Source organism: Diadema antillarum, unplaced genomic scaffold (genome assembly GCF_040938485.1).
Source record: "Diadema antillarum isolate AM-2024a unplaced genomic scaffold, OU_Dant_1.0 seq00000566_RagTag, whole genome shotgun sequence".
Taxonomy (NCBI): Eukaryota; Metazoa; Echinodermata; class Echinoidea; order Diadematoida; family Diadematidae; genus Diadema; species Diadema antillarum.
The window spans coordinates 596,883-623,392 of NW_027271505.1; the positions used below are offsets into that span (position 1 = coordinate 596,883).

Genomic DNA, 26,510 nt, shown 5'->3' on the forward strand with positions numbered 1-26,510 from the left:
CGCGTAGTAATTCGAATTGCTACGCGACGTATATCCGTGTTTTTGACGGGCTCCTGCTTCCATATATTCGAACAACCGGCGAGATGGCAGACCGAAAGGGGAACAGCCCTCCTCCTTTACTTTTATGTTCAACAAATGATAGCATAACACCTGGTGTTTTCAGACCCGTACCAGCTACGGCATCATTGTTCCCAACTGGTATGTCTCTCGATCGAAGTTTCCTTCCTCGTATGATAAAAGATACCACGTTAGAATGTTTTTGATTTTTATGATCAGCGTCATGTAAATACAGTCCCACATATTCAGTATTCTTGTGGGTTAAACTTCACTTGTAGTTGTATGACTGTGGGTGGCAGCTGTCATGCAGTAACGTTAGTGATGCAGGAGGGGCTGAAGTAATTCGATTCAGCGTTATTGCGGGGTTTGTTGAGAATTGGATTGTAAATAACTGCCATGAAATTAATGCTAACATTACGATCCCAACTGTTTGAATACTGACGTGACTTCATTTAGTGACATTTTGTTTTGTATTTGTTTTGTTTTTTGTTTTTTAAAAAAAAAAGCTTTAATATTTATTACTTAACTAATAAATTTACTACGGTAGTACGAATGATGAACAACACATTTAAATTTATGTTATTGTTACATTCTATGTGAATTGTGATTGTTGGCTTGCATAGTGGGGAAGCCACAGCTGTTGAGTGTTGTTGCTGTAAACTTATTATTGGCCCGAATTCACGAAGGTGGTACAAATGAAACCATGATTTAAACCATGGACAAAAACCATGGAGTGCCAAGTGTCGCACGGAATATTTTATTACGAAATTGGTCATTTTGTCAACAAAATGACCGTTTTGTTAACGAAATTATCATTTCGTGGAAGAAATGTTCATTTAATGCTAGTTACAAAATGTTGTTATTTCGTTACAAAATAATCATTTCATTGACGAAACGACTGATTACGTAACGAAATATTCCGTGCGACACTTGGCGCTCCATGGTTTTTGTCCATGGTTTAAACCATGGTTTCACTTATGTACCACTCTGTGAATGCGGGCCATTGTGGGCAGATCACACAATCAGAGATAAAACTAAACAGCTAAAAGGAAAGTATTCACTAGGGTCTGTTTTTGGTTAGTTAGATAAATAATAATGATATTGATAATAGTACTAATCAGAAAAAAAATCCCTAATCTATTTCTAATTCTACACTACCTTGCCCTTGTTGGCTTGTGAAGTTTTGTCTTGGATTAGATTTGTCTTTGAACGCGCATGTCGACAGAACATGTGCTAAAGCCAACAGAACCATCGGAATTCTAGGGCGAAACCTACCATGATTGTAACAAGAGAATCAAAGTATAAGACTCTTGTATTTTACAGTGACCATCACTCGATTACTGTTCAACAGTTTGGGACCCCCACAATCAGACTTTGATTGACAGGTTGGAAGTTGTACAAAACAGAGCAGCGCGATTTGTTAGAGGTGACTACCTACACTAGGCACAGTAGGGTAACAAACATTAAGCATGAGCTGGGCTGGGAACTGCTGAAACAACGGCGCAGAGTGGACACATCACCACATTCCGTGAGGCGCTTGCGGGTCACCTATCCATCCCACTTCGAAAAGCCCGGCATCCGGTCTGAAGGGTTCTCCAAAGTCATCATCTACAGGTTATATCCCAATCACCACAAACAAAAACTGTTATAAAAAACTCATTCATACCAAGAACTATCGCAGATTGGAACTCACTCGCACCAACAGTCACCGGCATCACAGACAAAGACTCCTTCAAAGCAGCAATCCTTCATTACAACCAAGAGCAGAGCAACTAGATTCTAAACTTCTCTGTCCTCGCAATAAACGCCAGTGCACCTCCTGTGGGGTTGGCCTTTACTGTAAAGGGGTTTTGGACAGTAACATAGAAGAAGAAGAAGTTTTATATACATGCGTGGATCCACCTTTTGCACGTGGGTGGGGACAGTGTGCATTTTTGTGGGGGTAAAATGTACATATATGGAACTTTTGCCTTTAATGGTAGACTAGACTAGGGCAGGCTAGTGTCAGTAGCAGTATACTCCAGGTAGACTGAAGATTTAAGCTTGAAATGTGTTGAATTGACTATCTTTCATCATATTGATTTAAGAACAAAAAATGTTGGATTGGTCTCAAAGTTGTCTGCAAACAAAAAGTTTGATTCTGGCCCTGGAAAGGTTGAACTCAGTAGGACAGAAGGATCTGTGATAATAATCATATTGATCTCTGCCACTGAGCCATGATACTTTGAAATACGGATATGATGATGCATATATTGTAAAAAAACCTGCACCAAGTTTTGACCTCCCATGCCGAAATTCAACTGCACGCAAAAGCATTGATTTTAGATGTTGCAGGCAGTCGAATTTTGAATGGCGTTATGGTTGATTTATGGGCAGTTTGTTTAGTCCATCTTCACATACAAATGTACTGCTTACAATTGTATTCAGACATACTTCCATAAAATGATTTTGTCTATGTTGTGTTGCTATCTGTCCGCAGATTTAATCATTCATCTATTTAGTTTGTGAACCTGTTGTAGGGATTTCACATTGTACAACAATAATTATTGTGTCCGTGAGCTGTAGTACAAGCATGAGGAACACTCTAAAACGATAAATTTTCGTGTGCATTTTAATTTCGTGAATTTTGCAAGAGCCATGAATTGTGAAATCAAAATGCATGCTAAAGTTTTGTCTACACTGTATTCATTGAATGCCAGTGGCAATTTGCAAAAGTTTCATGCTGCGAAAAAGGCCGTCGGCTCCCAATAGTGAAAATTTCATCCCGCAAAAATGTATTGCTTTACAGTACAGATTTATGTAGGTGTGTGTATGTTTGTGTATGTATACATATCTTATGTATAATAAATAATTATGTGACACGTAAATGCACATATTTATATCCATTAGATGAAGATGGAGAAGCAGACAGCTTTCTGGGACAGAATGACCCTCCAGACCTCGGACCCCCTCCACCCTCCACCAGTCAGCAAGGAGCGCCCTCTACGTTCTCCTACTTCCAGCAGACGTCTGCACCCTCATCCCAATCTGACCCTTTCGACATAGACATGGTAGCCCAGGCAGAGGGTCAGTCACCATTCTATGCCCCACCTCCTTTGCCGACATCATCATCGTCCTCGTCTGGCCAGGCGACAATCCCCACATTTGCCCCGACCACCCATCATCTGGCATCGCCTCCGACCTTGCAGCCGGGGCCGGCCCCACCCCAGCTGGAAGCTGTGAGCCAGCCCCCACATCAGCCTCGTGCAGTCCACTTTCAGGATCAACCAGCAGGAGGTATTCATTTGATGTCTAGTCCCTCATAACGGCATTAGCAGACCTGAATCCATGGTTGACTCACAAAACAAGTAGAGCAAAAGATTTTACCATCACTGTTTCCCTTTCCAGTCATAGCAGATTTTCTATTTTAATGTCTTGCTGTTATTGCTAACATTCCTGCCTGTGAATATAATTGTCACTACTTCTTATATCTTTTGATTCAATAGATATGATTTGCACAATTCAAACTGGGCCCTATTGCACAGAAGTTGAGATCAAACATAAGTAAGAAAATCCAACATACACTGTGTGTCTCCGAATGCTGAGTTTTGATCGGCCATTACCTGACTTTTGTTTGATTTTGTGACTCATGTTTGACCACATCTTTTAGTGTACCAAGGCTCAGATCGCACTTTACATATGTGATTTTCCTATAGATATATGCAATTCATATCACATGTGAAAGAACAAACTCCATTTGTGTAGAAAAGAGGGAAACTGAAAATAGCCTATTTGAATGTAATTGAAATATGTCATATACCTTGCAGTTCACAGACATTACCTTTACTGCAAATTATAACCCTACATCTAGGATCTGACATATAGGTTAACAATACTTCCCAAACGGGGGGATAATTGAGAGAAATTGCTGTTTTACGGGAAGTCTGCTGGCAGGATTTTAGAAGGCTTCTCTTGCCTTCATGGTCATTGTATTGATTTGTTAATATTTTGTCCTCTTCATACTAACCCATTTTTGGGACATTTTGATGTTCATACAGTTAAACTCGCATAAGTCGATCTTCTCGGGACTGAGCAAAACACATCGACTTAGGCGAGTTTCGACTTGTGCGTAAGTCGAAAAAATCGACTTACAGTTACACCACGCGTACACATGTATAATGTACATGTATGTTGTCTACTCTGGAGCTGAGAGCTGGAGCGGTGTGCCCGATAATTGCCCTTCAGCAAGACACTTTATCCACATTGAATATTACAGTTATTCATTTCAAAAATTAAGAGCAAACATCTGACATTTATTCTAGCATCTTATGGAGCCGATTGTTACCGCTATTCATTTCCAAAACTGAAGGCAAACATCCGGCTTTTTTTGGTGGCCCGGCGTGCGTTTTTGGTGACCCCGGTCACGTATTAACCATTCACGAAATCGTGATTCGATTCGCGAAAAGACTCCGCTAAGTATATAAGGCATAGATCGCTACACTCGGCAGGGGCTACGTCGTCCTTTCACCAGGTCTGGGTAACAGAAACCAAAATCTCGCGTGAGTTCTTGCGTTACCTATCGTTAATGTTGACGAAACATCGTTAATTTGCGCTTGGGATCGTTACTCATCATTACTACAAACGTTAATTTTCCCGATCGTTAGTTTGCGTTAATAACGATTCAGGTGAAACCGCTTGCGTTAATGAAACGTTAATGCTTATTGACGCAAAAGTTTCTTTTGGTAATACTGTATGTAAACAAAAACTGGCGTCTCGTGATTTTGACACTGATTTATTACACAATAAAATCTTATTCGACTTAGGCACAGTGAATTCAATGGTTTTTCCGTGAAAGTGTTCTTGGAATTTCATCGACTTAGGCGAGTATTCGACTTAAAAAATTCGACTTCTGAGTGAATTAATACACGTAAGTCAATGGGGAAAAATCGGGACTTTTTAAAATCTTCGACTTGCGCGATTATTCGACATATGCGACGTCGACTTAGGCGAGTTTAACTGTACTTCCCTAAAACATACACATGAAAAAAGAATGTTTGCAAATGGTTCACTCCTTCAAAGATTTCCATGTGCATTTATTGTGTCTTTTCTGCATTTCTAGCACCACCTACCACAAGCTTCCCCCCAACAGGGCCCCCACCCTCTGGTCCTCCCCCTCCATCAGGACCCCCACCCTCAGGCCCAGCAGGGCCCAGGTTTGGCATCAAGGGCTACCAGCATAAGCCGATGGCTTACCCCATGGGGGGAGTCACCCCAGCTAGTGGGCCCCTCCCACCGGGTATCCTCGCACCTCCTCCTAAGATGCAGGTTAGATTTTGGCTGTACGAATCCTGCTAGTAACAATATTGCAAGAGATTCTTTTCAGTGTACTGTATGTATACAAATTGTTATATGCCATATACTGTATATGCCGTATATTTCCCAAAGGTTTCAACTGAATACTTCTTGACCCATTAGACTTGCAAGTTACCATAATTTTAGCTACCATAGCAAGTGTATAGCATGCTTACATCTCATTGGTTGTTGAGTAGCTAGTGCAATGGTACCAGCAATTGTTTTTACTGCTTTGCTATTAAGTGAAGCCTACAGCTGTGAGTGGCATAAGCAGGATAATGATTGTTTCATTGCTCTACGAACAGTTTGACGCCAGCAGACCTCCACCCACTGCATCCGAGGTCCAGCACTTCAACCAGACATCCGATTCCCCAGGGGCGGGTCCCAGGACCGGTGGCTTCTACCAGCCCATCCAGCCCCACTGGTTCTACTGCAAAGAGATGGAGAAGAGGAGCGTCTGGGTTCCCTTCAGCATCTTTGACTCCATCAAGCTGGAGGAGGCATTCCTCAGAGGTATCCACTTACAGTTCACTTCCGTTATAACAAACACGGTTATAACAAAATTCTAGTTACAATGTAGAAAAAGTTCAGGCCTCAACATTATCCGCCCTGTGTTTATTTGTTCAGTTGTAACAACATTCTTATATAACGAAAGAAAACTGTCGGTCCAGAAGACTTCGTTATAACAGTAGTCCACTGTATTTCACTGAACTTAGCAACCTGCTTCCCCATCACTACCGCGATTGTGTGCTTCTCAACTTTTTCATCCTTTATGAGACTTAAATTTGTTCTTTGACTTCGGCATGGTAGAATTGGCTCAATGTGTTGTAGAGCCACACTTACGCAATGCACATATGAGATCACAGTGTGCTCTGTACGTGTCAACAAGAATATGGTAAAGATATGGATCAGTGAATCTTAACAGTCTATCAAGATGTGTTATCTGTCTGCTATTCAACTTCATTGTTTTAATTGATTTTATTTCATTTTTGAGAATTAATGGTTCAAATTATTTGCCCCATATGGAATCATGTATCGTAATGCTTGCATTGACAAGAAGTCATCCAATCGTACCTGCAGGGTTATTATTGGCAATTACACCATGTATGAAAAATGATTTTGAGAGAGAAAAACAAAAAACAAACAGGGGGAAAATGTCTTCATTGCTTACAGTCAGGAGGGATTTACAAATCTGTAAAGTTTCTGTTTATTTTATTCTGCATGTCCTACACATCCCTACATCCTAAGTTCAATCTTTGACACTGATTCATATGACTAATGTGTTAATTCATGTTTTTTGATCACACCTATCCTTTTTTGGTCTTATGTGCAGCACAAGCATCAGAAAGTGTCATCATAATTTCCACCAATGGAGGGCGCTATGACGTCAATCTGTCGGAGAGGCTGCGGCATGCCATCTACTGGGACGAGCGACCATCGCCTGTCAGGCGCTGCACTTGGTTTTACAAGAGCGACAGCGAAAACAGGTTCATCCCTTATGAAGAATCAATGGCAAACTTCTTGGAGGTACGCTCAAAACACTAAGCACTTATGTGTCCTGCCACTTTAATAACTTACCTTGCCTAGCTTTTTCATCAGCAATCAGTAATTCATCCAAAGGCCTGACCTAGTTATAAAGTTAGCAACCCAGTCAGGTATGATAATGTGCCTTGGTCCAACAAAGAGACCATGGTGTGATAATAGGGATTACCAGTAGGCGATTAATTAATCTCTGTGCATGGAAAATCAGTTCCCAGAAAATACGAAAAAGTCATTGCCTAGTTAGAACAATGATATGATAAACACAGCACAAAATCTATGAAGTCAGTACCTTTCTAGATTTCATCCAAACACAGTATTATGTACAGGATCTGATTACTCATGAAAAAGAGGGAATGCTTTTTGGAGCATTTTGTCGCCCCCCCCCCCTCTTCAAGTAATTTTACAATCCACAGCACATTGCTAACATAATTTATATACTAAAATAGCCATACCCACTTCTTTGTGTTATAAAAATGTCTCAGGCTTGAGGGTGGAAAAAATTTCAGAAGAGTCTGAGTTAGATAATATTTGTTTGATTCCTGATATCAGAATTGATGATTGATATACTGTGACTGTGATTGCGGTTTGCCTTTGATTACTCTTCCCAGGCGGAATACAAGACGGCATCGATGCAGAACCAGTGGCATCGCCGTCTGGAGCTCTCTGACGGGGAGACGATCATCATGCACAACCCCAACGTCATCGTCCACTTCCGACCATCCAACAGGCCAGACGAGTGGGGGGCATCGCCAGACACTCAGATGAGACCCCGTGTGGTCAAGCGAGGGGTGGACGACATAGACAGCATCCAGCAAGGTCAGTGGACAAACTCTGATATGGCCTTGACCTGTAGATCACTCTCCTGCCACAAACTAAAGATAGTGGTTAGATTGTCTAGTCTGTGTAGAGGAAGCAAAACACATGCATCACTTTTCTGTCATTGTCATTGTTAGCGGCAGTGTGTGTCGTCAACAATTTGGTGTACTCTGCATAACTTTCCACAGCTTTGAGCTTTAACCACAAAACTCACGCCGCAGGTACATCACCTACAGATGTCAGAAAGTTCGAATATTGGTGAAGTTGAACAAGGGCAAAGGTCAAAAGGTCAATAAACTTACATTGAAAAGCATTATAATTACATATTGCGATATGCAGGCAAGACGTCACTTAGCGTTTGCCTTGTAGGAATGAAAGGCATGCTGTTTTGTTGCTGTGTGATTAATGTGCTGTTAGTTGGTAGGAAAAGGTCCTGAATGGTAGAGATTTATGTTTTGACATGATTTCATATGGCCTTTTTTCTATAGTCTCACTAGTTTGCGAGTGGACTGCGTCATTATCTTCATCATCAACCCAAATTAAGTATGAAGGTTATTCAGTTTGTTCCTCTTAATGATTCATTTTCTTTTCTTTGTAGGATTTAGTCTCTTATGACAATAGTTTAGTCGTACCTTGTCACTGCAAAATGTCTGTGTAGAATATATGTGTGTAGTTATCTGAAGTGATGTTGATTTTTGTCAGTCATTGTGGTGAGTTGTCTACAACTTTGTTTCTCATTTCTGTTCTTAGGAGAATCTAACCAGATTGACCACCTAGTGTTTGTTGTTCATGGTATTGGACCAGTTTGTGATCTCAGATTCAGAACCATCACAGAATGTGGTAAGTTTTCTTTGTTGAATCTGGAGAGTCATTGTACATTTTAAGGATTACTTGAACTTACGTACCCTTGTCAAATGCATCAGAGTGTTTTCATCTCACAAGAATGTTGGTATATCATTTTTTTTTTTTTTTTTTTGGGGGGGGGGGTCATCACCTTCATGTTCTCATACTTTTGCAATCAAACCTTCAGTTAAGTCAAATGCTCAGAATATTTACTTATTAATCACAATTTTCTTCTTGCTTTGTATTCAGAATGTATTCCTAAAATGTGGTAGTTAGTGTTTTCCTCACAGATTGTAATTAATGTTTGTGTTGAGTTAACAGTATCATTTTACTGAACAGAATAGCTTTCTTTTATTTCCAGCTGAGCAGTAGACAAGTACCTGTAGAGGGAGTTAGGCCCTTCTTGCCCTAACAGAGCTTCATTAGTAACTGTCATGTGATTTCTGTCTCTTGTTCCAGTGGACGACTTCAGGTCCCTGTCAATAGGACTGATGAGCTCACACTTCAGACAGGCCCAAGACGAGGGCAGGGCGGGCCGGGTGGAATTCCTCCCTGTCTACTGGTATGCTGCCCTCCACGGGGACGCCACCGGTGTGGACAGGTAAATACATTCAAAAGTCTATGCTAGGATTTCGCATTGGGAGGATCACTCAGTAGTTATGTTCAGACAGTGATCCTTAACCTCGAGAATAGCTATCTTTGAGGAAAAGCTGGTAGATAAGCATGGTGTAGACTCATTCGTTGAAAGCTGATTTGAAGTTAACTCGAAGATAGCTTTCCATGAGATATCTCAGGGTTAGCTCTCTATCAACGAGCCGTGAGGGGTCCCCAACATCTGGACAGAAAGTGTTGATTGGAACTTGTAAATAAGCATGACCTCTTCTCAATCATCAAGTGGAACTTGCTAGTAGTTACGGGGCGGGGGTGGGGGGTGGGAATGAGCCTATCCTCCAGGATAGCTACCTTCAAGGATGAGCTTCATCATGTGAATGCGTGTCACAGTTATGCCAGAGCTTATCCTCGAAGATAGCTATCCTTCAGGTTTAAGGATCACTGTTTGAATGTAACTGTTGAAATAGTGATGGCCATAAGTTTCATATATTATGAGATAGCTCATAAAGAAAAAAAATGTCTTTCAATCTCTCGCAGTAAATGAAAAAAAGTAAAAACCCCACCACCTACTCATGATTTCTAAGAGAAACCATTATTCAGTTACCCTGTACAGTTTTGTAATCATAACATGACAAATGAGTTTTAGAAAAAAAAAATACTTTGAAAATATGATTTTTGTTCAGAATTATTTTCTGGCCCCATTAAAGTTGACTCCAAGATGTGTGAAGGATGAAATTGGGACACAGAAGTTGTTAAGGAATACATTGTACCTGCCAAACAACCACCATGTGTGGATGAACCTGACAAAAGAGTACAGTGTCAGAACTGTCAAAGGGTTCGGACAAAATTAAGTAAATGTAAGTAAGTAAGTGGTGTGGCAATTTTTGCCCATTTCGTGCAACCAGAAACTTCCGTGAAAACGAAAGCCCGCTAATATTTTTACTTGCTATATATGCATTGATGATTAGAGTCTTGATTCCACTGACTTAAAACCATGCCAACATTTTTCTTACCCCCTGAGGGCAAAACATTACTTGTGCGAAAATATGCACTTTTCCACTGATCAAAAACCCATTCATCATCCTTTCTCATTCTGCCTAAAGGCGTTTGCAGCGCATCACACTGCCAAGCATCACACGTCTGCGGAGTTTCACCAACGAGACCCTGCTTGACATCCTCTTCTACACCAGCCCCATCTACGCCCAGCAGATCGCCGAGGTGGTCTGTTCAGAGATCAACCGCCTCTACAGCCTCTTCCGGTCCCGAAACCCGGACTTTCACGGTCAAGTGTCCCTCATTGGCCATAGCTTAGGTGCGTCAACTCATGGTAGATGACATGTTAATTGTTATATCCCTCATTAAAGGACAAGTTCACTGTCATGTACATGTGGATTGAGAGAATGCAACAATATCAGTAGAACATGTTACTGAAAGTTTCAGGAAAATCAGACAAACCGTTCAAAGGTTATGAATTGTCAATAATTCTGTGATGTCACTGCTAGATAAAAGACCACTACAGTGTCACATGCGTAGAATGATATGAGGAAAATATATGAGGAGAATTTCACAAAATTTTTTTGGAAAAAAGTGCACATTCCCTCCACTTGTTGCTGACGTATGTTATGGGTAATATTATTCCCCCTGTCTTCTGAAAGAGGCAAGTCAAGTGCTCTTTTATTATGAGAGCAAAGTGAAAATATGTTGAATTTTCCTTATATTTTCTTTATACCGTTCTATGCATGTGACATCACAAGCTGTGGTAGTCTTCTCATCCAACAATGGCAGCATTGAAACTTCAAAAATTCATACCTTTTTAACGGATTGTCTGATTTTCCTCCCACTTTCACTTATGTGTTCTACTAATATTGCTGCATTCTCTTAGTCCTTACGTATGTGAAGGAGAACTTGTCCTTTAATGAAATCTGGTTTTGTGATTGGACTACATAACATCTGAACATGTGACCTAACATAATATTGCTATGATGTTGAAAATAAACTGGCAAAGGAGAAAAATGTGCTATACCATCAATACATTCACTGTTGAGTGCACTATACCACGAATGTTGTCATATGTAAATGCGATTGATCAGTGTGTTTCATTGATGACTTATGTAAAGTCATCAAGTTATCAACTTCATACAGTGTAGACCACTGTGTACTGGTGTTCAGTGCTGTACACTTATCATCTGCACTGTAATATGTAAAAAAATTTGTGTCAATGATTATGATTTTACTACAGTAGACTCCCGTTATAGCGAAGTCCTCGGAACCGGCAGTTTCCTTTCGTTATAACAGAACAAATAAATAATAAAAGTACAAAGAATGGATAATGTTGTGACATGAAATTTTACTTCGTTGTAACTGGAATTTTATTATAACTGTGTTCGTTAAAACTGGAGTGCATTGTATGTATTTATTTTCCAGATTCACTGGGGGGATATAAAACAAATATATTATGCTATGTTTGAGCCTCAAGTGAAATTATGGATTCTTCAGTGACAGAAATTGCACTATTCCTGCCACCTTGGAATCCGTAATTTCAACGAAGGCCTCTAAAAAACGAAACAAAACAAAAAACAGGATAAAGGGACATGCTAATTTATTAAAATGAAATTTTTGTGATGAGCATGTATTGATATCTTACTTTTGCTGGTAGAAAAGAAAACAAAGTTTTTTCCATATTTTTTGTTTGTCCAGGTTCCCTCATCGTCTTTGATCTCCTCAAGCACCAGCAGGACGGCACGCAGGAGTCGGAGGAAGATCTCGTCAGGTCAGAGGTCATCGCGGAGCATCCCTCCGAGCTGGTTTCATCGTCGGCGTCGCTGACCGACACCCTCCCTCCCTCGTCCGGCAGTAGCAGCTCCCTGGTGGGGGCGGCCTCGCTGGAGGCGGAGCCCGTCATGAGCCTGGAAGAATCGCTGGAGAGCCTGGGTCTCCTGGATCTCCTGCCCAAGTTTGAGGCAGAGCGGATCGACATGGAGAGCCTGGTGAGGACATACCCTCGAAACTCTGCACCATGCATTTAGATTTTAATTATTCAATTCACAAAATTTAGACCTTACTCCAACAATTCAATGTATGTCTTCTTCTACGACAAAAAAAAAAATTCTGTGAATGCTTGTGTACTTCTGTACTGTAAAAGTGGAAATTTTCGTGGTGTTGAAATTTTTGCACATTTCGTGCAACCCAAAACTAGCGCAAAAATAAAAGCATGCAAATATCTTTGCTTGCCATATGTTCCAGTGGTTGATGTCTTGATTCCGCGGAATTAAAAACACACGAAACTTTTTCTACCCCGCCGAGCGCTAAAAATTAGTCGCGCGAAAATAGCCACTTTTACAGTATTTTGGGTTACATATAAGTGTTGTATCTGCATTAGTTTGAAATTAATGGTTGGTCTTGTGACCATTATTAAGGTGTCATAATGTGAATTCTCTTTTTCTACTAATGTTAGCACTTTCTTTCCATTGAATTTGTGTGCCCAATCGAGACATAACTACGCATACACTGATGTGATATAATTATCTCGTTTAATAACTATTCTGCACAGTTGATGTGCCAAAAATTTCATGCTGCACTTCTGTGCCCAATCTGTTTTGTGTGTGTGTGTGTGTGTGTGTGTGTGTGTTTGTGTGTGTGTGTGCAAAGACAATCTGTAGCTCCCTGTAAGGCAATGTTTCCTATTGCAGTACTTTGGTCTTAAAGGGGATGGCTAGTAACTGATCAGTGGGAATCAGTGGGAATGCTGGGGGATGATTGTTCCAATTCTTGTAGGATTCATTTAAGAGTACATTACATATCTATTGTTGTGTGAAAATTATTTGCTTCAGAACGGTCTCATATTCAAGTAATGCAGTTTAATGCCCCGTCACTGTACAGGCATGCTAACCTGGAAACATTAGATTGCACATTACTTGAATATGAGACCATTCTGAAGCAAATAATTTTCACACAACAATAGATACATAATGTACTCTAATACATAAATCTCACAAGGATTGGACCAATCATCCCCCAGCATTCCCACTGATTCCCACTGATCAGTTACTAGCCATCCCCTTTAATGTATGTTTTTTTATCAAAGTGATGTTAAAGGTGTTAGAAGGGCTGCAAAAACACACAACACAAAGCGATTTACTGTGAAAGAAGAAATTTTTGCATGTGTAATTTTTTGCACTTGGTCAGGTAAGATATATTTTGTGTGTGTTTAATTCCACAGAATCAAAATATAAAATAGTATTACAGGTAACCATCATAAAATGTGTGTGCCTTATTTTTCGTGCGGGCTTCATATGCCATGAAATGTGCGAGAAATTTTCATTCCTAAAAAATTTCCACTTTTAGCCATTAATCGTGAGCAATTGCTCGTAAATTATGAGCAGACATTTACTATGCCAAGTTGACAAATCAGGGGGGCATTTCATGAAGCGATTTGGTCAGATATTTTTCTTACAAACTGTTACAAGCTACTAAAATCCTTGCATCTGATTGGCTGAGAGCAAATTTGTCCGACAACTTTGTCGGACAAAATGCTTCATGAAATGCCCCCCAGATTTGAGAATTAAGGAATTGTAAATGCTAGCAGTGACGAGCGACTGTCAGCCTGATTTTATTGTCATGTAGCCCAGACTCACACTGTGGCCAATTTTGCTTTCCAGCTGATGTGCGGCGATGCAGACCTGAAGGAGATGGGGATACCGCTGGGGCCCCGGAAGAAACTCGGTGGATTCCTCAAGGACCAGGCAGCAAAGGAGGTACAAAATGGTGCTCTACGATTCAACACATTATGAACAGACATACCCTCAAACAGGCATGTGCATACAAACAAATAACTTACACATGCATACATGTATGCACACCCATATCCATACACATATATACAACATGAATACATAATTATGCACATGCATACATACAAACATACAACATACATACATACATGCATATATACAGGGCTCGACACTAACGGTGGCCCGGTGGCCCGGGGCCACCAAAAAATTTGCAAAGAATCTATATTTTGAGAATATGACAACTTATGCCATAAAGAACTCTTTTCATTCATTCAAATTTGAACATCTGCAGGGCTCGAATTAAGATTTTTTGCTTTTTAATATATATATATATATCAGTACAATATATATGTATGTATATGAAATTATACTACGCTAGCAATACCGTGTTTATGTAAGTCTGAATAAATTCATTGGTCTTTCGATATGTGTGATCTGATAGAGAAACGACGGCCAAAAGAAAAAGGGTAGGTAAATTTTTGGCCTTGAGAATATAATTTTTCTGCGGGGCATCACGGCCAACCAAAGAGGTATCGACGGCCATGATCATCGATGGCCTTCGATTAATTTGAGGCATTCATCTAGGTAGAGATGATGAATGTCTTGATGAAAAGTAGCCCCAGCTTAGAAGATATGTGACCCGCTACAACAAAAGGATCCTAAAGTCGCTGAAGGATGAGCAGGGAAAATCAAGTTTGAAGTCAGATCATCAAAATCCATCGAAACTTTCAGATTTCTATTTTTGACATTATTTTGTAGCCTAATGTATCCTTTATCATCTGCCAAAGTTTCGAAGCTAAATGATCAAAGGAAAGGCAAGAAAACAGCATTTTTCTTGGCCATGATTTTCTGACTTTCAACGGAACAGATACATGTCTGAAGAGTTTGATTTAGCGCCACAGCTAGACTCTGCCCCTAGCAACGAGGGATCATGATCTCATTGGTCATGCGTAGACCATTGTCGCTAAGCTTGAATGAACATCACGGAGGATGCTAGGAGCGTACCTTCTATTGTCAAGCGGTGAAAACTGTCTTGCCTCCCCTTGATCATGTGAGCATCGGAAGGATAACGCTGAAGGCGGTTTACTCGAAACACTGCCTAAACCACTAGACATGTGCTAATAAAATCGTCAATATCTCCCCAAACGAGTACTTTTATGAGTCATGTGATATATGACATTAAAGTGGAAGAGTAAGATAATAATTTCATGTCATTTTCAGAAAATTGTCCTCCCCAAACTTTTGGATCCTTTTGTTGCAGCGGGTCACATATCATTCTCATTTACCCACAGGCCAAGAGGAAGGAGTCTGCTCTGATGAAGGAGCAGGTGGAGGCGGAGACCAGAGCCCGGGAGGCGGAGGAGAGGAGGAGACGGGAGGAGGAGGAGGAGGCACAGCAGGAGGCCAATCAACCAACTGGCCGCGCCCTATCCCACGCCATGTCGGTCCACGTAGACTACCAACCCGGCTTGGAAGGTTAGTGACCAGAAGAACAACCATTTTCTCTTTCATCTTCTGCCATACATGATGCACCAAGAATATGGGATATATATTTTTTTTTTTTGGGGGGGGGGGGGGGGGGAGGGGGATGAAGAGGGAGACTTCTGTGCATTGTGATATGGGACACCTGTATTTCATGTAAATTGTGTTTCACTGTCACAGAAGCAAATCCAAATCAACTAGTGGTAGTGTGTTTTTCCAGTTGTGCCAGACTTATGATTAGATGAACTTTGTGTAGTTTCAAATGAAGTACTGATGCCACGGTTGCTCCGATGTGATGACAGGCTGAGCCTTTCCTGATGTTGTTCCAAACTATGAATGGCTCGTAGGACCAAAATTTTGGAATCAACTACCAGTCCTAGGTACCTAGTCAATTACGTCAACTATCATTAACAGAAACATTCAAATCCAAACTGAAAACTTATCTGTTCCTCTCACATTGAGGATTACATAACTGCAATTTATTATGACCAGGAGAATTGGTTTTCTTATCAGGTATGTGCTTGTTTATGAGTTTATTTGTTAGTTTCTTCTCATGTTTTGTACATGTATTTTTCTTGAAGAGCCATGAGCACCAAAAGGTGAACCCATACAGGTATATAAGTAACTATACAGGAAGTCACTATTATTATTTTTCTAGTTTGCTGCATTATTTGAATGCTATGATAAAGATGAACAAATGAGAAAGGAGTCTACTATCACACATTTCTCTCCAGGTGTCGGTCAGCCATTTGTCAACTACCCTCAGCTAGACTTCCAACCCAGCTGTTTCTTTGCACTTGGCTCACCCATCGGCATGTTCATGACGGTCAGGGGAGTTGGGCGTGTTGGAGAGAATTACCGCCTGCCAACATGTCCCTCTGTCTTCAATATCTTCCATCCCGTAAGTTATTTGATTTTTTCTATTCAAGCTAGGAAAGAGCTTGTTCCCAATGGTGTTGTTATGTGAATTTTTAACTCTGTATTTTTTGAATGATGATGAATGTCTTTTGTTAATCAAATTAACAACACAAGTATGATGTTATATTTGGATGTAATGGGAATACAGATTGGAGTCAAAAGGGGCCTGAGCTTTCGATCCCAGCAGAATCTTCATCAGAGGCAAAATGACAAACAGGCATTGACAGCAATCACGTTTAAAGGGGATGGCTAGTAACTGATCAGTGGGAATGCTGGGGGAGGATTGGAACAATCCTCCCCCAGCATTCCCACTGATTCCCACTGATCAGTTACTAGCCATCCCCTTTAAGGACTACACACAACAAGAACAGTCAGTGGAGGGCTAGGGACACAGAACAAAGAAAACAAAAAGGGGGGTAGGAGGTCATGGGCAAGGAGCCCAACAGGTATCAAAAGGGAGGGGGATTAAAGGAGGGTAGACAGACAAAAGGCAGAGGAGGGTTAGTGATGAGGACCATGGGGGCAACCTTTGAAGGATAGGGATGAATAGGGAGGCAACATCAAACAAGACAAGGAACAACAGAGGGATAAAGAAAGGAAAGAAGTGAAATAGCAACAGCAAGAATGGATGGGGGGGGGGGGAGGAAGCTGAGCAGGCAGCAAGCCCTGGTGTACCAAGAAGATGCAACAAAATGAAAATAAGAGTTAACTAAAAAATGCAAGTTATCAAACAGATCAAAGTGTATATAAAATGGTAATAACAATAAAAAGATTACAGATTACTAGATTATATTCTATTGTGTTCAAATTTGCTGAACAGTTTTAGAGATAGAAATTGCATTAAGAGAGATTCTATTTTCCTTTTTTTTTCTTAAATATCATGAATTGCATAGACTTGTAAAGTGAATGTGAGTGACTTGCATCAAAGGAACAAAAGTGAAGACAGGGTTGTATACTTTCACATGGCTCTTTTTTCCAATTGAAGAATTCGTTATAACATTAGGAAGATTGAAAAAATGTAGATCCTAAGGTGATTTTCTTTTGTGAAAGTCATTTGAACACATGTAACAATTGTCATAAAATCAGTGCTATTGTAGAAAGCATTATGCAACTTATAGTTTGGGCTGGGACACTTCACCCTTAATACTTATTAGTGTCTAGATATGTCACTGATCTTTATGCATGACAAGTCGTTGTGTCCCCTTCTACCACGTCCGTACCACCAGTTTGATCCCGTGGCCTACCGCATCGAGCCCCTGATCCACCCTTCACTGTGTGACAGCAAGCCAGTCCTCATGCCACATCACAAGGGCCGGAAGCGGCTCCATCTCGGTGAGTTTCAGCCGTAATAACAAATGAATTGATCAGTGTTTTAGTAGTAGTCATGATTTCTTTTGTCATGGCGACTATTAAAACACCGATCAATTCAGTGCTTATTTCAATATGTCGATGTAGGGCAATTTGTTAATCAGTTGCAGTAAAAAGAACTCGACGGAAGAATGTCATGAATTTGAAGAAAGGCATACTGTGCCTCAATTTGGCATATGTGCATTTAAGCAAGTGTTATCCTGGCTGTAAAGTTACCCGGGGTGCACTCTAACATCACAGCAGAAAGAACTGTTGCACTTCTCCATGGCTTTGCATAAATGAAATGTTTGATGGAATATCTTCATTTTCTGTGGACCTCAAATACCCTTGTAGCAGGCCATAACTTATAACAGTGCCTGAAAGATGGCTCAACCTGTGGTAGTATACCAAATGTGCAGGTATGTTCCTCTGTGAATGATGATTAATTCTGCTCTCTTTGTGCAGAACTTCGAGACAGCTTGTCCCACTTTGGTTCGGATCTCAAGCGCAGCCTCATCGACTCCATGAAGAAGACGTGGAACACCCTCCATCAGTTTGCCCTGGCCCACCGGGCTGCCGGCACCACAGAGGAAGACGGGGCCACGCCCGACGACGTGACCGACGAGCAGATGGAGGCAGTTGCCGAGCAACTCAGCAAGCAGCAGCTGGCCAATCAGCAAGCGGAGGCAGAGGGGCAGTCAAGATTTCCAGGTTTGTCCCAAGAAAAAAAAAGAGTTTTACTTGCGAGCAGAAGAGATTTTGTCTCTGAAATTTGTATGTTCCATGTACATTCTGTGACAAGACTTACAAGAACTCTCTGAGCATCAGACTTTTAGTTGAGATTCTTGTATGGCAAATGATATTATCAATGGTTGGTCCTTTTATTAAAAATGTCATATTAAATCATATGCATTTCATATGTGTGCAGTGTAATGCCAATAATTTGTGTGTGTGTGTGTGTGTGTGTGTGTGTGTGTGTGTGTGTGTGTGTGTGTGTTCGTGTGTGTGCGTGTGGCGGGGAGGAGTTTGCTGAATGAACGTGAGTGGGAATAAGCCAGTTCATAAATAGGTCATGTGCACATTTGTGCAAATGACCTTTCTTTTTGTTCAGGTGGTTATTAAAAGCACTTCACTCATTTTCAAAGCAAAAGAATGCATTAGCTTGCCCGACATAACCATTATGGAATTCATGTTCTCACAAAAAATTCAGGTGACCAGAATGGCTCATCAATTAACACTTGTGAAACCATCCATTCATTATTTTGCATTGAATGCATTTACAAACTTCATACTGACAAATACTAGGCTTTGATGAACACTTTGTTGCTGTCAGGTGGATGTGCTGGCAAACGCCATTAATGAGGATTATATGAATAATCATTTCATCATAGATGCTTATCTCGATGAATTTAAAACCAATTTGCCTATCGCCACAAATTACCTTTATGCTTATGTGCAAAGGGTAACTATGAACTGGCTTGTACCTGTGATTGTCACACTGCTCTTTTACTAAAAGTGAGAAAAACTAAATGTACCAGGTAACTCAAAACTATGTATCAGTTAAATGAGAGATGAGTGAAAAATTATGTGAACTTATCAATCACTTTTTATCATGGAAATAAGGCACATTTGAAAGGAGAAGAATTCATTTGTGACAGGCAAATCTTTGCCCTCATTAGGAAATGCTGTGTTATCATTGCGTTATGTTCTAGTTTTACAAGATGAAATACACTTAATAAAAATAATCTTAGTATCTTTGCTGTTGTAGTTTTTGTTGCCTGAGATGTATAAGGGCAATAATAACCTGGTGGAAGTCCATCATTAATGCCTTTCTGGCACTCATTGCATGTCTGTCATCATAGAGGAGAACCTGAGACTTGGGCAGCTGAATGGTGGGAGGAGGATCGACTACGTCTTGCAAGAAGCTCCTCTGGAAAGCTTCAATGAATACCTCTTTGCCATGAGTAGCCACGCCTGTTACTGGTGAGTTCTTAGAGCCATCATCAATACATAGATCCTGTCCTGATTGAGCCTGGATGAAATTAATGTCTACACAATAGAATAGATAGGGGTATTTACCTTTCTGCTAGTACATGATATTACATGTAAATGAGTTTGAGATGATGTGGATCTCACATTTATTGTATTCCCTTTAGAAATAGTATGGTTGAAGATTTTCTTTCTTTGAAAAAAAAAGAAAGAAAAGAAAGATAATACCATTTTTTTCACCCTTGATTATTTATCTTTTTTGCTAGTGGTATGAAGAGATCCAGTTCATTCTGATATCTATAAAATGACTGAATAATTAAGGTATTATTGGTAGTAGCAAAACAGCATATTTTATTAATTTTGTTTTCTTCTACTGTAAGCATCTTTTCTTTACAACTCCAAAAGTCTGTGAGGTCTTTTTCTTTTGAATTATTTTGCATTTTGTTAAGTCCTAAGATACTGTGACGTCAAGAGTATGTTATTAGGATACATTATCTCACCCATAGTGATTTTTGGATGAATTATGTGTAAATGTAAACATAACTTGAAAGTAAAAAAAAAGGGGGGGGGGATCAAATGTTAAAACTAACATTGAGGCCACAAAGGATATCGAATATAGCTATTGATGCCACAAATGATATGGAATGCAGCCCTTTGTGTGAGAGGACTCCTCTGCCTGCAACTATAAACCGCTACCTCTCCCTGATTGTTCCCCCTCCCAGGGAGTCGGAGGACACCGTACTGATGGTGATGAAGGAGGTTTACGGTCTTCTGGGCATTTTCCCCCAGCTTACGGGACCACGGCAGGATTCCACCCCTAGTACTCCACTCAGATATTAATGATATGTAGTTATTAAAGTATAGCTTTCCCCCTGAGAACACCCCCAAGGAAGTATTGTAAATCTTACTCCCAAATTGTTATATTCTGGAGCTCCTTGATTTTTATCGTTATGACAGCAGGTGCCCAAAGAGCAGAATCTGCCTCCACAAATGTCTGTTGTTATATTTGAAGATATTTAAAGGTGAGCTGTCCATGATAAAGTAGCATGCTGCTGCCAACAAGTATGCTGTAGCCTTATTCTTGGTCATAATTATAGATCAAGAGCATATGGAAAATGATGTAATCGCAAAGCATTACTGATGACATGAATTTTTTAACTGCACTGCTGCCATGTGAAAAGATTGGATCATTCCTTCTTGTCCATGCCCCCTTTTTATCCAATAAAATATAAAGAATGGGTCACTAAATTGGGCACAAGTGTTGAACTGTTCTTATAAGAGTGACAAGATTTTCCTCAATGTAAACATTGCTCCCTTCACTTTGTAATGTCAGTAATTAATGACTTTGTTGCAAGTCCAACATGAATGAATATATTTATCTCTGGATACTAATACGGTAACCTCAATTACCTTTACTGATACCTTGCCAGCCTTCTGCTGCATACAGATTTTTGAAAGTTTCAAATTCAGTTATGGTATTGGGAGTCACAGGAGGAACACAATGTGAATTCCTTTTGTTCCTTTACAACCAGAGTGCAAAAAACAAACAAAAATAAAAAGGCTGCACATACACACACACACACACACATCAAAATGAAAGAAGTACAAATTGAAGATTGGAACCAAGAAATGGCACCTGTTACTGACAATCAAGAAATGCATACAAATGTAGTTGTGTCAAGCTTCTTTCACCCAAACACCTCCACTCCTCACAAAAGATATCTAGGTTTTAGTGTTTTTCTTGAGCTCAAGCTGTTTCAGTGTACATTGTCTGTTGATGGTTATTCCCAGCACTATGTGACAGTGGGTTGTCCACATGTACAGTGTTGGATTCGTTCAAAACTTGAATGTACTGTGTATGCCATATAATTCACAAGGTTTTTGTATTCGCAAATTTTGGGAGCGAGGTGCCATTTGCAAATTTAACAACAATTTAGCAAATATTTACTCTGATCCCGACATGAATGCGGCATGCACACATACATTACTACACTCAGTGATCGTGAATTGCTAAATTGTCGGGAAGTCCCGATTTGTGAAAGATTGGACCTGATAAATGTATGACATTTACAGTCTTGGGGCATTAATTATGTGAATGACTTTCACTAGATGCCAACACAAAGACACACTGGGACAAGATTTGATGAAATGCAATGATGTGATCTTTTGCTCATTGTGTAACATCTAAAAAGATTCTAGCTTTCTGATTGGTCGACTGCTCATCATGCGACATGCAGTTAAAGGTACTACTTTCTGCACACTGTCGCTCTTGAGCATGGCGTTTTTGTTCAGTTTTGAATATTGCACGCTGATGTCACCAATTTACATATACCATACTCCTAGATAGGCTTCAACTTGTAGTTTTGCACCATTGCACGCAGTCATTCATTTACTGTATACAGTTTTAACCAATTGCTTTTGCATACGACTGTGGCACGATACGATGTACAACCAGTTGCCTTTCATGAAAACTGGTTGGCATTTCTGTAGGGGTGCCTACTATATTCGAGGATCAGCATGGACTACATCTATTAGCGTCCGAGGTGTTGCATAAAACAGTGTATGGTCTTAACTCATGCAATGGAACAAGATTTTGCAGTCAAAAGATTGATTCTCCATTCAACTCAGCCTCGCCTTCTTGAATAGAGCGTCTCATCTTTCACCTTGTGAAATCTTGTACTTTTGCGCTCGTGATGATTCACTACTGTAATAGTGGACATTTTTGTGTAGTGTTTCGCACTCAGCCAAGTAAAACAAATTTCACATACATTTAATTCCACAAAGTCAAATATAAAGTAGTATTTCATATAACTAGCAAAAAGATTTGCATGCTTCCATTTTCATGTTAGTTACATGTCATACAAAATAAATTAAAATTTTCACACCGCAAAAATTTCTGCTTTTACCGTATACATGTACTGTACAGAGTACAGTATGGCTGCATTGCTCTACCATAAAACAAGCCAGTTATGTGGAATATTTAGCTTTGAATCTTATATTTACAGTTTTCCCGAAAGTTTTCCTCCTAGTTTGTTACAATACCCAATGTTACTTTCCTCTGTAGAGTAAATCAAAATGACTCAATTTCAATCTCTGTGAAATCCTGACGATTGAGATGCTCTCTTATTTATATAGCTGTTGTGTCTGTGTTTCCAACGTTTGTTTGTTTAGTTACACTGTTATCACATTAAATGATACGTGGTCCCTGAATCTGTCAAACGGGCAAATTCTCAAATTCCAGTGTAGCTCAATATTGCTCCCTTCAACTGAAATATTTGCAATCTATTGTCATCCAAGTTGGTTACCTACAACTTGGAATTGAAGAAAAAGACACTTTCAAAGAGCGTGTGCTTTTAGTCTTGACTTTCAAATTGTGACAGTCACTGGTAGTCACCGACACCATTTTGGGTGAATTCAATATAGCTTTAAGAGAGAGAAGTAAAAATGTAAATTGACATTTATTGTCAAGGAGCCTAATCAGGGGGTATTCATATGAATAATGAAATTTCACAAAAAAGGTTTGCTGTATTTTGTTGACAATTCCATTCAGAGCAGCATGTGTCGTGAAATTGTCATTGGCTATTGTGACAAATGGAATATGATTATTTCCATATTATCTGTTTACTTCATTGCACCATGTTACAATGTGATGGTTATATTTCACGTGGTCTTCACGTCTTGTTCATCTTACTTGACATTCGCCTTTCTCATTTTCTCTTCAGCATGGCAAAGAGAGGTACATCAAACCTCAAAATTGCAATGTTGCAAGTATATAGACCCATTAAACTCACAAAGATAAGGCAGTTTTTAAGTATCAGTATTTAAAGTATTATTCATCATCCAAAACGAACATGTCCTATTGTTTGTGGATATATTCTTGTTTCTCATGTTATGTATTTCTTGTATAGGTGGTGATGATACACCATACCATTTTTCTTGAGGCAAAAATAAGATATATGATTATATAGAATCCAGGTAAGGTGTTCAATGTGGAAAGATGAGTTAAAACCATATATAGTTCTATGCACGTAAGCATAGAAGCCCTTATATTTTGTGAAATGCTGCTACAGGGTCTAAAATTGAAGTATTTGAATCAATGCCCAACACAACAACGTGACAATAAATCGAAATTTAGTTGTAGTCTTCATGTGAGCATTTAGAAATGAGTACCAGTAGGCCTATATGATGGTTGCCCACTACATGATAGTGATACTACCTACAAGTGATGTTTGGTGCAGATTACAAGGGTTTCTTAAATGAACAGCTACTTTGAACTAGTAATATATTGCACTTAGGCAGTAAATGGGTGTTTTATTTTTAGGCATTATTGTAGATGTTACATTATTTGCTGCTATATTTTCTTCTCCATTATTAGCCTGTAGCACTTCAGAAAAAAGTCTGAACTAGGCTTACATGAAAACATACACATCAGGGCTGACCAAGAACGATGTCTACAGACTACTCGTACTATTAGATGCACCATATTAACTGGTCCTATATAAAGTCAATACAATGTATAGTATATAAATTTCTATCATAATGCCAATAGTTAGATACTTGTCTTGAAAATGATGTATCGTCATGCGCATGGCAGAATGTTGTTAACCCTATGCGCGCTACCACGGCCTAGCCACACTCTGCCATGCGCACTACAATATATCAATCAGCTGCACTGTAACTTGTGCATGTGAAATTGTATGTACATGTAATCCTTGCCAATGTTGCAAGTCTTCTGAAGATTGAGTAGCCAATCATCTTTTGCCTCCTGCAGTTTGGAAAGCAACCAGATCGTTGGGTTGCTGTTGATGCTGTAAAGCTACTATGCGTTGAATTAAAACAACAACAAAAATGTTAACATCCATTAGCAGACCATTGTGATGTTTATGCTGTTGTATTATAAAGAAGCATGAATGTTGTGTGCATATGAGAAATGTGTATATCGTCGCTGAGGTTACACGACAGTGTATCTCAAATTTTGGTGAAAATGACTTTTTTGATTTATGGTCAAATAATCGGTTAAGTGATGTCCTGTCCAAATCCTAAGTGTCTTACCCCAAAAATGAAGCCACCAAGGTAGGTCAAAGGACAGGCTATTCCATTCACTATAGTGCTTTGGCCGCTATGTTTTTTAGGCTCTCCTGAACATCTGACATTTTGTAGATATGAGGTCTTGTTGCCCCTGCGGGCAACGATATGTATGTTTGTACAGGTATTACCTCTGGTATCATTATAATGTTGGTACCACATGTTTGTGTGTGTCTGTCTGTCCGTTGAGAAAAGTGCATTCTGAGAAATCCACATACTGACTGGTGAGCTACTGAGATTCCATATTGAAAGCTTGTCTGTTTCCATCACAATAGTGGGGAGCCCTTTTACGAGGTTGTCAGTTCTAACAACACAGAACACATGGACAGTTTTTTTCAAAAATTCCTGTGCATAGCATATGGATGAAAGGTCGGTCCTTAAAAGCAAAAATGAAAATCATGCAATTAAACTGATCGTGCAATAAGTGACAAGTTACCAGTCAAATGACAAGCAGTACCAACAATTCTCACTGTATCAATACTGTATTTATTCTAATTATCAATTGCATTCCACAACCACAATGATATAATAGCACTACACTCTTTTTCTCATGTATCTGATACAGATACTACCAGCAGAGAAAGTTCACTGCTTAGAGCCACATTCCATTTTTCACACATTACTGTCTTGTTCTCAGTCATCCTAACACAGAGAACACTATTTCCACCACATGTGGCATAGATTTGGACAGAGTGTGATAAAAGGGTCATACTTCCTTTTGGTTTGAGCTGACATCTTCACACCTTTTCGCTAAACCAGTATCTGGGCAAAGGCCTTTCATGAAAGCACATCAGTTCGTGATGAGCTGATCAGGTGGCTGACATTGACAGTTACAGTGAGATGCTATTCAGTACGAACATTTTTGGCACAGTTACATGAAGAACTCCACAAGCTCCCATGACCATCATGGTAATCAGGGATGTCCAGTAAGCACTATCCCTGTGAGTGGGTGCTTTAATGCAAGAATGGTGCTCATCTGGATTGGTGCAAGACGCTAATGCTATGACGCACCTTCTCCCAGGTTGGACAACTTGAAATCAGTTAGGAATATTTGTCTCATGCACACGCAGAGCAATGGAGAAGCATGTCGTTCAATTAGCGTCATAAATCAAAAGCTCGCTAGTATATATCCATCAGACACATCAGATAGATGCTAGCAGTTTGACCACTATTTAACTATTGGAGGATTCTACCTGGTTGGGCTACGGCACCACGATAATAGCTTCACACTTCCAGAAACTACATATTCCCATACCAGGCCCACACATACATGTACCATCCACAGGTCAGTGGGTCAGTGCCATGGCCACCTAGCCACTGGAGTCTGATCAGGGGGGATTTATTGGAGTGAATATATTGGTAACATACAGAGAAAAGCATACAAGGCTGATGCATATCTTTATATATGGTGCTATTAAAGAAATTCAATTTTCCCCATCTGCTCAAGTTTTGTCAAGCTGAATACAATTTACAACATTCAGTTTACCTGAATTACTTACACATGGGGGAGAAATTAACTTGACGCTCGTAAGCAAATCTGTGATATTTGTTTGCTCTACTTTAGACAGAAGCACCGGACTTCTCGCATGTGACAAAACGCCATGATAAAATGATAGTTACCAGGTATTCAAACTGAAAAGTCTGAATAGGAAAGAGAAGTACACATTGTAGCATATTGTTAAACCATCAACTTCACCT

At 39.8% G+C, this 26,510-nt stretch overlaps 1 protein-coding gene across 1 annotated transcript; it reads left to right on the plus strand.

Annotated features, from left to right (window-relative positions):
* The first annotated feature begins 73 nt into the window (after positions 1–73).
* Positions 74–21,933, plus strand: LOC139735225 (triacylglycerol hydrolase DDHD2-like). Its single transcript, XM_071645981.1, has 17 exons — positions 74–198; positions 2,947–3,333; positions 5,156–5,361; positions 5,694–5,901; positions 6,722–6,915; positions 7,539–7,746; positions 8,497–8,586; positions 9,049–9,190; positions 10,305–10,513; positions 11,899–12,188; positions 13,860–13,955; positions 15,284–15,467; positions 16,208–16,374; positions 17,618–17,723; positions 18,204–18,449; positions 19,601–19,721; positions 20,450–21,933. The coding sequence occupies exons 1-17, from the start codon at positions 84–86 to the stop codon at positions 20,565–20,567; spliced, it is 3,087 nt and encodes a 1,028-aa protein (XP_071502082.1). The 5' UTR covers positions 74–83; the 3' UTR covers positions 20,568–21,933.
* Positions 21,934–26,510: the final 4,577 nt, after the last annotated feature.

Bases quoted from the DNA above. Each gene is read 5' to 3' on its own strand.
- LOC139735225 (XM_071645981.1), top strand. From the start codon at position 84: ATGGCAGACCGAAAGGGGAACAGCCCTCCTCCTTTACTTTTATGTTCA. The intron at 15,468-16,207 runs GTTAGTGACCAG...ATTTCTCTCCAG, and splicing joins CTACCAACCCGGCTTGGAAG to GTGTCGGTCAGCCATTTGTC. The intron at 16,375-17,617 runs GTAAGTTATTTG...CCGTACCACCAG, and splicing joins TCTTCAATATCTTCCATCCC to TTTGATCCCGTGGCCTACCG.